This window comes from Astatotilapia calliptera, chromosome 5 (genome assembly GCF_964374335.1).
Source record: "Astatotilapia calliptera chromosome 5, fAstCal68.1, whole genome shotgun sequence".
Classification (NCBI taxonomy): Eukaryota; Metazoa; Chordata; class Actinopteri; order Cichliformes; family Cichlidae; genus Astatotilapia; species Astatotilapia calliptera.
Window position 1 is genome coordinate 18744625 of NC_137426.1, and position 15684 is coordinate 18760308.

The window sequence follows — 15684 nt, forward strand, 5'->3', positions numbered from 1 at the left end:
TTTACTCTGCATATGACAATAAAACTTTGATACACTAAATTATGTTTTTTTTCTTACGTGGCCCTCATTTAAAAGGTCCCCCCCCTCTTTTTTCCCTTGCCCCTCCTCTCCTTCGGCCAAAGCAGGCACACCTTTCCCTCCGTGGTCCTCCAGCGTTTCTTACCTTCTTGTCGCTGCTTTAAGCCTCGTTGTCTGGCTGTGAACTCTCACCCCAGCTGCTTGGGAAATGTCATACAGGCAGAGGCCCGTGCTGCAGTAGGGGGGCGTAATAGGAGGAAAAAATAACATTTTCACTGCTCTCACTGCATCTTTTTTTATTCGCGTCTCTGAGGTGCAAGTGCCACATCCCCGCTACCAACACCACCACCAGCAGCAGCAGCCGCCGATAACTAACCGCAGTCTCAATGCTCACCTCGCATTAGGACTGATATTTAAAAAAAAAAAAGAAAAGAAAAGAAAAAATCCGTGCCAGACATGTGAGTAGCAAACCATCGCTTGTCGCTCTCCACTTACCCGGTGATTGCTGTGCGCTCTCGCTATTGTATCCTCACACCAACGAGAACAGATGGTCATTGAACTGTGTCGTTGTGCTTTTGGTGTCACTGTGCTGTTTTCGTGGCTGCACGATCGCGTTTGCGGGGCAGGCGGCAGCCTCGCTGGCGGCTTGTTTTGGGCTCTGCGTCGGCTTGGCTAATTGAGCAACGAGGCTGTGATTTTTCGGCTGTAAATAGCTCAGTGGGAGGGAGACCCATTCATTCAGTGACCGTGTGATAAGTGTGTGTGATGTAGCTATTAGCTCTTTAGCCCGCTTGCACTCATCCCCCCCCCTTCCAAGGTAGCCGTGGATTTGGTGTGGAGACAAAACCAGCCTGGTGTTTCCAGTCAGATGCGGAGGCCCAGGTTAGAGCGCACATAATGCGGCGGTGTTGATGTGAAATGTGTTTTTGGCCCCTCTGAGGAGCACAAACTGAGCTGGAACTACAAAGCTGATGCAGATGCGTGCACGGGGATCATGCAGGAGGTCTCGTTATTCGCTTGTGATCTGGGATGTACTTCAGTGCAAGGAACTCCCTGTACTTTCTTTTGACTGACTGTAGTATTCTTAAGTGTTCTGCGGGGTTTGTTTGGATTATTGCAACGATTCATTGGTGTACTTACTTCCTTTAAACGCCCCCCTTTTTTCTTTAAATCCCAAACTTCCACATTGGCATTACCGGAGCTGTCTATTTCCTCAATTCCTCTATTTCCCGCATTTGATTGGATGCTTTGGTTCTAGAAAGCTGGCATGATGAGTAGAAATATAACTGCAAGATACTGTGTTGCATTCTTAGGCTATAATTTGACTAATTAGGGTATTTACTCCATTATATATCTAGAAACACTACTGACATCCAGCCATTACACCGTCATCTCTAAACAGTCATGTTATTATTATTATTTTTAAATAACCTTAAGAATAAATAGTCTTATTACAGTTTTTGGTCCTCAAAGATTATAAAATAGCTACATGAAGTTCTGAATTTATTGCTTTTTGTAATTAAATTTGTCAGCATGTAATTGAAAGGTGATGGGAAACGTGCGGAGGAGGAGATGACATGCAACAGGTTCAGAGTTTTAAAACTCTGGGATGTTCACAATGACCAAACTCATGCTTTCCATATGGTTGAAGACAAGGTTCCTGCAATGATTTCCAACTCTTCTACTCCTCCGTCCCTCATGGTTTCAGGGGGAAGAACATTAATCCTCTTTGGAAGATGTCAATCCAGCAGACTAACTGGCTTGTGATGCCAATGCCCAGCAGAAGATCCTGGGACTGAGACGCGGATCCCTTTACACTGATGGCCTGGACTGAGTAAGTCATTCAGTGTTTGTTTATTTATTTTTATATGAGCGCTGTGTGTGATAGTGTTTGCTTCATCCGTGACAGGTTTCAGCTGGCCTGCTGAAGCTATGGGGAGCTGTTGGAGCTGTCTATACAGAGACCCCATCCGAGACAACCATCTCACCAAATTTAAGGTCAGGAATCCCCCAAAATCTTGTATATGTTTTTTTTTTTTTTTCCCTCCTTACATAACAACTGTCCATTTGTGTCCATTTAAACTGTAGTAAACTGACGTGCCTTCCCATTCACTTCACGTCATGCTGTTTCCGCCTCTGCTAGGTCACAAATGTAGACGATGAGGGCAACGAGCTGGGCTCTGGGATCATGGAGCTCACCCAAACTGAGCTCATTCTTCACACACGTAAGAGGGACGCCATCCGGTGGCCATATCTCTGCCTGCGTCGCTACGGCTATGACTCCAACCTGTTTTCTTTTGAGAGCGGCCGCCGCTGTCAGACCGGGCAGGGTGAGTAACATTTTCTCTGATTTTCTGCTTTGGTTACACGCCTGTAGAGTCGCTGTGGGAGTTGTTGTTGTTGTTTTGTACGTCTTTTTGTACTAACCTAGGTTGTCCTTGTAGTATCTTTAGGTGTGGGCCACTTTGGGTAATTTGAAAGGATTCAAATGTAAGTCATGCAATCTGCTCCAATTCATTGAACACTCATCAAAGGATGACTTGGTGTGTGTGTGTGTGTGTGTGTGTGTGTGTGTGTGTGTGTGTGTGTGTGTGTGTTTGTGAAATTAAATACAACTCTTATTTTAAAGGCAGTCAGAGGTGAGCTTGCGTGCTTACATTTGTGGAGAGCAGATTACTGTGTTCAAGAATTAGTTTGAAGAAAATCTGGAGCTTCAGGTGAAAAACAAAGCAGGGAGTTTTGACTTTTTCTCCTCAGCTCTGGACAAGAGCTGTGATGATCTGCGACACAGGAACTCAAATGGGACATAAACTGTTAACCGACGGCTATCCGTCGATGTCCACCCGACAGGAAAAAAATGTCAGTCTTTTGAAGCAAGTGATAGATGAAGTGACCGAAATTAATCCAGAAGTGAAACTGGTATTTTTGCATTGCACCACAAATCATGTGGTGTCATGTAAGTCGGTGCTAAATATTAACTGTAGTTGATGTAACTAAAATAATTAACTTGGTCGGACTTTGGCTTCACTGCTGGTCGAGCACTTCAAGTCCCTGCTGGATTTTTTTTATTCTCCTCTCAAAGAGGAGAAGTTTACCCACATGATGAAACATGCTCAGAAGATGTTGGCTCTCTTTGGATCTACCTTCATATGTGAACAAACATTCTCAGTGAGGAAGTTAAACAAATCCATATACAGAACCTCTCTGTGGCCATTTCCACCTGAGGCACTGAACCTGACTTTAATGCAGTTGTTCAAGTCCCAAAACAAACCAGACTTCTCTCTCAGTGATCGAGAAAAAAGGAACCGACCACCTCTGTAATATGGCCGATGTCTCTTTCAAGTAAGAAGAGACCTTTGTACGTCCTAAACGTGTTGTCATTGTGCTCTGGGTTTTTTTTTTTGTTTGTTTTTTTTTTTTAAAAATAGGAATCTTTGCATTCAAGTGTTCTCGGGCAGAAGAGATCTTTAATCTGCTCCAGGAGCTGATGCAGTGCAACAGCATCAACGTGGTGGAAGAGTCGATGATGATGAGTCGGAGCGGTCACACACCAGAGATGGACATGTCTCGCACACCACAGACACCCAACAGTGAGTCACACAACACCAAACGCGCACACAAACAAAAGGATGCACTTTGAGACTAATTGCAGATGTTAGATGCAGTAATCCGTCGCTAAATTTAGCAGAACTTCTACAAAAAAGGCTTTGCAACTTTATTTTGGAGTGTTTTTCTTAAGCTGATGAACTATTTTCCCACACACTTTCTCAGAGTGATGAGTCTATCACCATCTTTACTTCTGAATGACTCAGCCTCTTTAGGAAACTCTTTTTATACCAAGTCATGCTACCGAGCTGTTGCCAGTTAACCTATTAAACGGTTTCTTTGAGTCTTTGGTTGCCACTGTTTAAACAGTTCCTGGCATCAAAATGAGATGAAACGGCTGCCTGATAAGTTAAATGCCTAATCAGTGTGTGAGAAATGGAGGTTTCCATGTCACATTCTTCTAAATGACATATTAGACCTTTTCATTCTTGAAATGCTTAATCTTGAACTCATAATTGAAGAAAAGTTGTCAGTTTCTGGAGGAAAAACAAATGAGCCTCTTTTCCCCATTAGGAGTTTTATGAGACGCCTTTCAGGTTATGAAGTTTGCCCCAGTTTTGTCATATTTGTTTACAGTCTCTGCTACTTTAGTGAGAGGCAGGTAGCCTGTCCAGGGCCTAATAGCAAAGTGGAACGCTTACTGAGGAGCCTTTAGGTTAAAGAGCCCAAGATTTCCATTCAAAATCAGTGAACACCAAAACAGAGCCAGAAGAGAGTCAGTGTTGAGCAGTCATGTTGCTCATTAACGGTTGCATGTGTTAAAGAAGACAACAGTTTGGCAACAGGTTCACTATTTGAAGGTAAAATAGTTTCTACTGCCCCCAAGTGGCGACAACATCAATTGCTTCAGGTTTAACCAACAAATGCGTAGTGACATCTCATCTCATTTCACACTTTGAAGCGTAACACAGCCAGAAAGACTTGCTTTCATTATTACATTTACATTACTGTATTAGGAAAAGACACTACCATGTCAGCTAACTGAACCTCTGTAAATGCACTTCAAACATTCCTTCAAGCACTTCAAATGGTCCTAAAAATGGATATCACTGTTATCCTCTTTGGCTGGAGGATAAAACAAAAAAAACAAAACATGAAAAATCAAAACATTGTCATATTTTATTTTTGATTGTGAAAGTGCTGCTGGTCTTAAAAGGTTTGCTTTGGTGAAGTTCCTTCTTCTTTGGTGATTTGTTATTCTTGTTGATATAATCCCTTTTTAATGTTGTGGGTTTTTTTTGTTTTTTGTTTGTTTGTTTTTTTATGTATCCACTGATTTACTGCAAAAAGGATTTTAAATAACACTTTAACATTTAATACTTTACGTGACAGCCTCACTTGATTTATTTATTTATTTTTCTTTACCTGTACCAGCTCCAGCATTTCCTATCCAGGCTTTTCCCAATGGATACCCTGGTTATCCAATCAGAGGAGATTCCTCTCAACCATCGATTGCTGATGATCATGGACATAGCCTCATGGGTTTGGAAGACCAGGTGAGACCTCTGAGTGCGCTTTTAACTGGACTTTAGCTGTGCTGTTTCGCCAATGTAACAAAGTCTTTATTTTCTCTTACAGACCCACACCTATGTAAATACTGTGAGCATGGAGGGGGATCTTTCCATGCGTCATTGTGTGCACTCTCTACCTGAGGTACGGCCTAGCACTTTTCCTGAAACAACACGGGGAGCCATGCCTGTAGGGGGCCAAGGAAATCCGCAGTCCAACCTGCGGTGCTGTCCCCTCGAGGAGCATAAAGATCCTCAGGTGTTCCTACAGACGTCCTCGCAGGAGGTCAAATTCATGCTGGGTCCCACTCCAGCGCAACGGCATCTGCTGGAGAGAGAGAGGGAGAGGCACGGGCACAATCCTCACAACCTTCAGCCAGTAGAGGGCGCAGCAAGCTCAGAGACGGAAGGAGACGAGCCCTCTATGCACCTGTGCAACTCTCACTCCTACCACCATTTCCATCATCACATGCACCGGCACCTGGGCCATGAGCACCAGGAGGGCTGCCAGAGTGGCGAGCTCACGTACGAGAATATCAACGGCCTGCGAAGTGGCCGTAAGCAGCGTCTGAGTCCCAGCAGCGTGTCGCAATCCGTAGGTTCAAGCAGCAGTAGCAGCACCGGGGACAGTCATTCTCACTCCCTCTTACACGGTCACGGGCCGACATCGCTACCCCCGCAGGGGTACTCCTGTGAGAGGGGCATGGGTGGAGCTCATCGTCGGACAGCTCTGCTTAACTACGAGAACTTACCCTCTCTGCCGCCGGTGTGGGAGTACAGCGCTCTCCAGCGGGATGATGAGCAGGAAGAGGAAGACGATGACCAGGATGATGAGGAATATGAAGAAGAAGAGGAAGATTTTGATGAGTACGAATTCTCAGAAGGCCCCGGGACACCCAATGGTTACCATCAAGACGGCCGGGGCATACACAGAGACGCCCTGCAGAACTATGTCAACACAGAGCAGGTTCAGCCTCCCCGGCTTCGACACGCCTGCCCCCCGCATCCACGGCCGTGTCACCCAGACAGAGGGGGGCGAATATTTAGCTTTGATTTCCGCAGACGATCGAGGTCAGGGGTTGGAGGTTGTGAGCACAGCCACATGCCTCCTTCGCGGCAGCTGAATTACATCCAGGTGGACCTGGAAGGAGAGCCTCCCTGCCAAGCCCTCAGCAGCGGGGGTGCCCAGACCCAGCCACAGCACCAGCGCCTACCACCCAAAAAATGTGGTCCGCAGGCACCCCGGCGCAGCGAATGCTACGCAGTCATTGACCTAAAGAAGACCGCTGCCATGTCCAACCTGCAGAAAGCTCTGCCCAGGGATGATGGGACTTCCAGAAAGACTCGCCACAACAGCACAGACCTGCCTCTGTAAATGGTGTTCGAACTGAGAAGGAGCAATGAAGACAGATGAAGGCTTATCCTCATCTTAGCACACTGGACCCTTCACTGTCATCCATCCATTCAACTGTCGGGCTGATCAGTACAGTACAGGTACCTAATTAGAAACTTACTGAAACCTAACTGTGCATATACAAGCAAAAGAGAAATCTCTGAGGAGAATTTGCCATTTTATTTTGTGTTGTCAGATATTTGGTGTAAAGCTCTCTGGAGAAATCTGCATTTTTTTTGTTGCAGATAATTGCTGGATATTTGAATATTATTATATCTAACCATAAAGTCACATATGTGTATGTAAAATATATGTATATTTGACTTTTGGCTTAGTTTGGCCGAGAGTTTAGCAGAGAGTTATACGTAGAAGCAGTCGTTGCCATAATGTTTTAGTGCAAATCTTTTAAAACCATCCACACTCATAAATGTTGTTGCTCCTATCATATAGTTTGCCAAACACTTTGAGTGTCAGAGTTATGAACCTCATCTCCGAAATTATGTTGTTAGCATGAAGGATGGTAATGGTTCCTCCCAGATACTGGTCAATGTTCATACCTCATCAAAAGCACTTAAATCTAATGTTGTGGCTAGTAGAAGAGACCATTATTTGTTACTGTATGCCTATAGAGCATTTTGCACACAATCCTATGGAATTGTATTTCATCTTTTTTTTTTTTTCCTTTTTTAAGGAGTTATTTAGTTCAGTCCTAGCTTAAAAAAAATGATGGCTTAAACAAATCGAAGAGAATGTGATATTTGAAGAAATATACTAAACTAAATGATGGTGAAAGTAGCACACATGCATTAAATGAGCTTTAGCTCCCTCCTGTCAACATGCAGCAATTGAAAAAGTAGCATATCAACTTTGATCACACCTCCTGCTTATCATCTCAAACCTGCAGGAGGTTCACGCTTGTCACGTTGCACTTTTGACCCTGGGCCGCTGAAACGCTCTTTGTCACCACTCCCGCGCCACTGGAGCCACAGGTTGTGTCCTTTTACCAAAAACAGGGGTTCAAATATTTCCCGGAGATAATAATGTAGATAGTTTATTTAAATGTTCTTGAAAGAGATGCTGATAACCTCAAATCGTGGCATTAAGCTATAACCTCACACAAAATGTTGTCAGTTATCAGGTACGGATGTTCTGTTTGAAAAGGGTTGTCGCAAAATCATCCACTGAAGATTTTTGTGAGAGAAATTGTCAACCAATTAACAGATATTTATTTATTTATTTATTTATTTATTTCACTTTAATTTATTCTCTCTCTCTCTCTTTTTTTGTTTTGTTTTGTTTTCCACGTGACGACCAGCGTTTTGTAGTCCAGTTGGTAATATGGAGACCAAAGTTTCACCTCAGATTACCACTGGACACTGATGTATTACTGTTATAACTGTGCTTAATTATATTTTAAACAAAAGAAAGACTGTATTTATATTTTAAGTGCCAAAACTTAATTCCAAACTGTACGATGAATAAAATCAAATGTGCCATTTGGGTTGGTAGAAATCTATAGGACAGAAAGGCATAAGAGGAGAACAGTCAGAAGACAAAAAGGAAAAAAGAAAATCCTGCTTTTTAAGGATAACACAAGCTAAAATAATAAAATCTGCACATTCCACCTCATCCACATCGACAGCCATTTCGAAGGGGCATATAAGAATGGTAATCTTGTGGTCTGATAATCACTGTTAGGGTGGTTTTTATGCTGCTACTTGTACATACTGACAGTAGCCCATGTAAGCTACATGAAAAAAAATGTGATGTCAGATCCTTATCATATCGTTGATAGAAGTAGCATTGTTGTGTTCTCCTGAGATTTTTTGTTTTGTTTTGTTTTCTCAGAGCTGTAGAAATGTCACGTACCATTTAATTGAATGTTTTATTTGACCAATATTTCATGTAATCGAGATTGTTTTCTGATTAACTAACTGTCTGGTATGGGGAGAGTTAATGGAAGCACACAGATCTCTTTCTTTGTTCTGCTTTTTTTTTTTTTAAATGAGCGTTCACATCAGGGTGATGTTTTCAGCCTATAAAGGAAGGCCAGATGTTCTATGTTTACACATGTGCGGGCCTTCAGATGCAGATGTATTGTGGCATTAAGCTGAAGTTGGTCTTTTTTTTTTTTTTTTTCACGCATTTTTCTAAGCATTTCCATTAAATGAGACAAAACTGTATTTTTTAACATCTGTGCATGAATTGAAGTATTCAAGCTGAGTGGAAACAACCTTTTAAAATGTGTTAAGAATAAACAGAGCCCAACCAATTTATTGGTGTGCAGATGTTATCGGACGATATTAGCTGTTTGCTGATATATTAGTGTTAGGGTTTATAATTTTCAATAAATAAAAATTAAAAGGTAGAGAAGAGACAAAAAAAAACACCCTTCAACCATGCTGTTGATGTTGCATGGTTTGTCCAACAGAGGGCACTCAACAGCAACAAAACAACCAGCTGATCCAAACAGAGTTGGCCAGAGTGTAAAGTCATAAATAAATAACAAGAAAAAAAAATGCTGGGTAATTCTTTTTGTTTAATGTGCCTGAAAGAGAGAAAACAAAATAAATGTTTATATTGCAGTATTGGATATTAGTATCTTAAAAATTTGTAAGGACTCTTATGTGCTTACGTGAAGCTGAAACCTAAAACCTAAATTCTTCTGTTCCCTGAAACTATATATTATCATATTTCAATTCCCACTTCAGATATTTTCCTCAAATAGAAAAACAAAACAGAAATAAAAACTTGTGTGAACCATTATAGATGTAAAATTTTGAATTATTGCTCAAATATTGTTGTACTACTGTTACTTTCAAGATAAAGTAGTAAATGTTCAGATTTTCTAAAATTTGATAATATGTAACCAGCAAGTTTTTTTTATTTTTTTTTTTATAAAAATATTTTTGCCCTAATTACTTATTTAAAATCTTCAGATAATTAGTTAAAAGATGGCTACCAATATAAAAAAAATCTGCTACTAATGTTTTATTTTAAGTGATCAAAAGGATTTTACAACAACAAATGTTATCTATCATTTTTTTAACAATCCATTTAAAACTACAAACATTAAACCTGAAACTGTGAAACTCTCAAATGATTGACAAAGCAGTTAATCAGCTTTCATTGTAGTAAAATAAGTGTAACTTAGCTTCCTAACTTTACATAAAAGTTGCTTGTTGTTTTTGATTTTGTTCTTTGACAAAAAAACACGTTAACTCTCCTATTTATAAAGGGGAAAAAAAAAAAAAGACCAACTTGTAGCTGCTGTTTTTGCTAGATTTGTGAGGACATTGTTGTGATACATCAGAGGGATGTTTACATTTTTTGCAATAATATGTAATTCATTGTTTTGCCAATCCAAATTGGACCAATATTTGAAGATTATTGAAATGTATAGTCTAAAGAAGTGTGGTCTTAATGTATTTAATCATGTTTGTCTATGAATCTTATTATTTGAGATACAATGTTCATTTGTCAGCCTCAGTAGAGTGAATTTAACTTTAAAAAGAAAAATGTTTTCTTGACTGTCAGTTAGCTCAACATGAACAGTGCCATATATTATGTTACCATTGCCAATACTTCAGAGTTTATTGCATTACATTTTTCAAAGCTGTGGTGATGTATCATAAACGACTCCGTAAGTCAATCATTCATTTTCTCAGAATAATGTTACGTGTGGTTTTATAGGTGTTATAAAATTCTGCACCATTACCGTGATTGCCACTGTTTATTGATTAATAATCAATGACGTTTAAGTAATTGTTTTTCAAATCATTCAGCTTCAAAATACTCGCTGCTGAGGTCAAACGAACTCGGGGGCCATAAGATAACGGCACCCACCTCATTACTCACTGTGATTGGCCTGGTGCCGATGCTATCTCAAGCATTTACTTTTCATAAACTTTAGTATTTATGCCTAAGGCATGATTCACACAGGTGTCTATGAGGTTGTCAGTGTGGTGTGGTTGTTTCTGCTTGTGCAATCTGCAGGGCAAGTGGCAACGAGTCCTCCCATTAGGTTCCCCAAAACAGCATTTATTTGAAGGGGTTGTTTTAAAATAAAAGTCAAAATAAAAATAATATATATTCTTTGTGTTTACTGTGAAAGCGTAATTGCATACCTTATCCATTAAAAAATAAAAAAATAAAATCTTGTTGTGCCTTGCATTTTCAAGCTGAAGAAATATCTTTACTGCCATTGATTGTAGCATCCTGATGGAGAAAAGAAAGTCAGCACCTCTTGAAGGTTTGGAGACAGAAAGCAAAATAGCCTTTTAGTCTTTTGTGTTGTACTTTGTAGTCAATCCTGATGGTCAATCACTGTATTTTTTTCCCCCTCTTTATTTTTCTTAAATGAAGTTTGTTAAAAGAGAAGTTTGGCATTTTCGGAAAAATGAATATTTGCTTTCTTACTAAGAGTTAGATTGATGCCACAGACACTTATGTGATGTGAAAGATGTAGACATAGGTTTGTGAAGCCCTGGTTTGAAGCCTCAATTTTAGCATGTCATCTGCTGCCATGATGGGTTTTTTTATTTGGCACATTTTGAACAGAGGGTGACTTGCTAATTTATCAGCTAACGCTGGCAATCTTGGGTAACTTGGAGAGCACATTGGTGTTAAGTAACATAACACTAAAATACTAAAAGAAAATAAAAAAAAATAGAATTTCATTTTGTTTTTGTTTTTTTAAAATACTATTTTACTGTTTAATTATTTGAAAAAGCATAGGGGAAGGCTAGTAGACAGCTAATGCTAGCAGCCACTTGTGTTGGTAGGCTAACTACCTTTTAAAATGCTGTTATAAAAATATTCATAACTCACCACTTTAGAGTTGTTATGAAGTGATAAATTGATTCATTTTTATTTTATTTTAGTTTACACGGTTTAAAAATGCTTATTTATCCTGAATGACTTGCCAGTTCAGCAGCTTTATATGTGTTAAAATGATAAGGTTTATCATGCTCCCACCTAGCTTAGCTCAACTTGACTTAGAGACTGAAAAGCATCCTATCTTTATTTGCAGGCGCTCTGCTTGTCAAAGTCCTGCTCAGCTGATTTTGTGTTTTTAAAGCCAAATGAATATAAAAATGGACGTTCAGGAGCAAAGAGGAGTACTGTCAGTGAAGTTAAGCTATCTAGAATGACTACTGTACATAAGAAGCATACTGTGGTAGTATTATGAATCGTTTCTGTCTGACAAAATGTTTAAGTTTGAAACACGTGGATAAAATGTCTATTTTTAATCTTTTCTGAAGGTGTCATTATAGTTGAAGAAAAGAGACATACGCTTGATTAATTTCTGAGACTTCTCGGAGAAATCCCGTTTGCCAGCTCAAGTTTGGGTATTAAAATGTGAATTCACATTATTAACAGCATTGTTAAATTTTTTTATTTTATTTTAATTTGATTATTTTATTTGTTAAGCACTGTAGTTAAAATAGAAATTGCCGAGGCTCAGAGGTGTTGCTTGGCAGATTCCACTACCTTTGGACTTAAACAGGGCAGCTGCTTCAAGTAGCTGACAATCTTCACGCTGAACTAGCAGTCTGCAAGTGGCAGCTTTATATTTACTGTAAAGACATGAGATTGGTGGTGTTCTCATCCAACTCTTGAAGGCAGATAAAGCATTTTTCCTAAAAATGTGGGACCATTCTTTTAAGTTGTTGAAATTGAATCTGAATATTTCAGAGTTTTTATTTGAGCCAACTTGAGACGCACAGTGATTTGTAAAAGTCTGAGCAGTGAAAAAGCCAAACTCAGTATGACTGGAAAGGTGTGAATCATGACTAGTGTGTTGTGCAGCATGCATCGTCGATTATAAGTAAAGATTATTGTCTTTGTCATCTAACCATCAGGTGACTGATTTCCCATCAGCTGCAGCTTCTGTAGGTATAGCTGAATGAGGAAATAAAACATCATTTTTGTTGTTTGTTTGTTTTTTATTTTTTTTTATTTTTTATTTTTTTGGGGGGGGGGTTGTATATGAATCATGTGTTGGGTTTAAAGAATACAGTGGGAACAGAAAGGCCAGCAGTTATACATCACATCGACTTCATCAGTGCTTTCCATGAATATTCATAAAAATGGCATATTGTAACACCTCAACTTCTCGTTCATGCTACAAGATCTTTGTCAAAAATATAGAAAAGCATCAGAAAACTGTAATATCATTATTGTTATTATTATTATTATTGTGTATTTTTATTTTTATTTTAAATCTGGTTTGTTTTCGTCCGGGTGTAATTGCCACCGGGGGTGATGTACATGTACGGGTCTGAGCTGTACATTTTTTTTGTGACTGATTTGTGTATTTACATACAGTTTGGGCTAACTTTGTGACTATTATATGAATTTATGAATTGAATGAGTGCCAAATATGCTTGAGCATGATAAAATCTGGGACCTGCAAGGAGCTGCAGGCACTCTGACTCATCAGAGTGATGCCTGAGTGACTCACTGCTGTTGTAGACTCTCCTTGAGTTTTGAATGCACAGCTGAAGGTTTAATCATGCTTAATATTTTTTATGAAAATGAGGGGGGGGACTTCTTTATGTTTTGGTCTCAGTTTGAAAAACTTTCTTCAGATATTTGTTGTACGTTTCTGTGTCCAATCATGGCTTATTAATGAGTATGCAGTGATGGTCTTATCATGCTGCCATTAGAGGTGATTATAAAAAGCTTCATTTGTTGAGATGTCAAAAAAGTCATTTTGGGTCATTTTCATTCTTAAATCATTCCACACAGAGACGCGTTGTATGTTATCTAAACTCCTCTTCATCCCAAAAATAAGGTGAGCCTGACATCTGGTGAATTTTACCCTGAATTTTATCAAATATAGAGTGTGGATTTGTCCAAAATGTAAAAGTAAATGTAATTCTAATAATAAAATGAAGCTATGGAAAAAAACAAACAAACAAAAAAAACTCCGCTGTGCACTAAATGGCGTCTGTTTTTTCTTCATGTCGACATATCAGTAGCAAAGCTTTTTCCCCTCCAGGATCATGTGCCTCGTTGTTCTTACATTATGGCATTTACTGAATTTTTTTTTTTTTTTACAATCAGAGTTTAAGAATTAAAGAAAAGTGGGGAAGATGTGATTAACGTCATAAGAAACCTGATAACTTTAAGAAGAGAAAAGCTTTGTTCCACAAGCATGTGAAACTGTCCTTATGAAATGCCTGTAATACAATACCCAAAGCGCTGCATTGAAGATCATTCATCCTCAGGCACGGAAGCTAAGAGGTGAGCTGACAGGAATGCCTTTAGTCAACGGAGATGAGTGATGTTAAATGTATGAAGGCCATCTCAAGCAGAACGAGTAGCTCAATGTCCTGCACAAGAGGATTTATTTACTCTTCAAATTGTGGATTAACCAACAATGAAATAGTGATTTTTATTCCAGATTTATTTTTGCAGCTCAATATTAACATCTTTTAAGCACTTCTCTCTCTGTGCTGGTAATTATATGTACAGAGAACGTGGTTCATGTGAGCATTCGATTTACACCAAAATGTAAATATATTCTTTAAAGCCTTGTGTTCATATAATTGTCTGGTTATTCTATCAGAAAGTAACAAAGCACCACTTTACTGGGAGGCTCGGTGGCTTTAGCTAAAGTGATTAATAAGAGAACATCAGTAGATGTACAATGGCCTTTCACTGTGTCTTGAAACTCATGCTGCTGTTTGTTGCTTGGGTGTCTGATTTCTATGTGAGCATAGAACCTGAAATACCAGAAATGTAATTGGCTGTCTGTGATTTCACTAGAAACACTTGAGCTCATCATTGAACAACAGCCAGAGGGATTGTTTCACATGCATTCAAACCTGCAAGCAGCAACTGTGCATTTAAAGGTCGAAGACACAAAGTTTGGTGGATTTATACAGGAGTTACTGCATACCAGCCATACACACACTCATTTTTAGCAGCAGGGGAATTTCACACCTCACAGTGTGCACCTGTCTTCCATTGTATGAAAATAGCAGTCACAATCCCCCACTCAAATCCTAAATGCAGTGCTCTGGTGACTATTTATTATTTGTCATAGTAAATGAGCCCTGCACTAGTTGGATTAAAACAACACTTTTTGCCCCCCTGGTGGTCCTCCTTGGGTCCTCGTACTCTGGGCCCTCTGGATGTCTGGGACCTGGATCTCCTCCATACCTGCTTCATGTCCTAGGGGACGGGGCTATGGCTCCCCACACTCACTAGCAGATCATTACATGGAGAAACCTTTTGAATACAAGTGTGCTGATCCACACAGGTGTTCACAGACACAAACTACAGCTTTCTTGGCTGCTGCCTCAAAGCACATTGTGCCCTGTCGATCTTGCGTGCTGCACAGTAACATGTAATATTTAGTATCTACTTTTATCTCTCCTGTTAGCTAGTTTATTGTGATGGTGTTGTATTTATTATGTTGCTCTTTTTTTGTTTGTTTTTCTTTTTTTTCTTCCCCTCTTTCTCACCATCTCTTCCCCCCTCTATTTTTTTCTCTTCCTCTTTCTTTCATTCTTTCTCCCTGTCCTATCCCCCAGTCATGTCTGTCCCGTCTGTAACAACCGAAAATCAAATCAAATAAATACATAATTATAATAAAGGTCAATCAAATGGACCAATATGGCAAGGCCATGATAATCCAGTTGGTAAAGTAAATCCGCTTGGCATCTTTCTTGGCCTTCAGACAACAATTCTGATGGCTAAACTGTCCTGTTTGGACAGGCAAAAAACAAACAAACCAAAAACACTTTCAGCCTTCATCTTCACGTGCATCTCAGCATGCAACTAGTTAGCCCACTGTTGCAGTAGATTCATAGGTATCCATCACTCCTGTGGTAGCTTTTGCTATGACTTGCTCCTTCTGTTCCTGTCAGTTGTGCCAGAAAAAAATGGAACAAATTAACTGACTGTTGAATGACACAGAAAGATAAGCAAAATGTGCTTAAACTGAACTTAATTTTATAGACTGTCTTTAAGCATGTCATCAACTACAGCAATGTAAAGGGCAAATTGTAAATGATCTGTTGACAGACTAACTATAAGTAGCTGAAAACTGCACCAATTACAGCACTGTTACTGGTATATCAGTTGCAAGAAACTTATGGTTATGTAGACCATAAATGGACATTGCATTCTCAGTAAAAGCAATAA

At 39.5% G+C, this 15684-nt stretch overlaps 1 protein-coding gene across 2 annotated transcripts; it reads left to right on the forward strand.

Annotated features, from left to right (window-relative positions):
- The first annotated feature begins 330 nt into the window (after window positions 1–330).
- On the forward strand, window positions 331–6647 carry frs3 (fibroblast growth factor receptor substrate 3). 2 transcript variants are annotated; one of them, XM_026167756.2, is made up of 7 exons: window positions 331–476; window positions 1727–1852; window positions 1928–2016; window positions 2162–2348; window positions 3447–3608; window positions 4999–5120; window positions 5203–6647. In XM_026167756.2, exons 3-7 carry the CDS (start codon window positions 1951–1953, stop codon window positions 6505–6507), a joined length of 1842 nt encoding a protein of 613 aa, XP_026023541.1. In that variant the 5' UTR covers window positions 331–476; window positions 1727–1852; window positions 1928–1950; the 3' UTR covers window positions 6508–6647. The 2 variants fall into 2 exon arrangements, with proteins under 2 accessions (XP_026023541.1, XP_080157377.1); XM_080301251.1 differs by lacking the exons at window positions 331–476; window positions 1727–1852 and having other exon boundaries at window positions 1861–2016.
- Window positions 6648–15684: the final 9037 nt, after the last annotated feature.

Bases quoted from the DNA above. Each gene is read 5' to 3' on its own strand.
- frs3 (XM_026167756.2), top strand. From the start codon at position 1,951: ATGGGGAGCTGTTGGAGCTGTCTATACAGAGACCCCATCCGAGACAAC. The intron at 2,349-3,446 runs GTGAGTAACATT...TTTTAAAAATAG, and splicing joins CCGCTGTCAGACCGGGCAGG to GAATCTTTGCATTCAAGTGT. The intron at 3,609-4,998 runs GTGAGTCACACA...TACCTGTACCAG, and splicing joins CACACCACAGACACCCAACA to CTCCAGCATTTCCTATCCAG.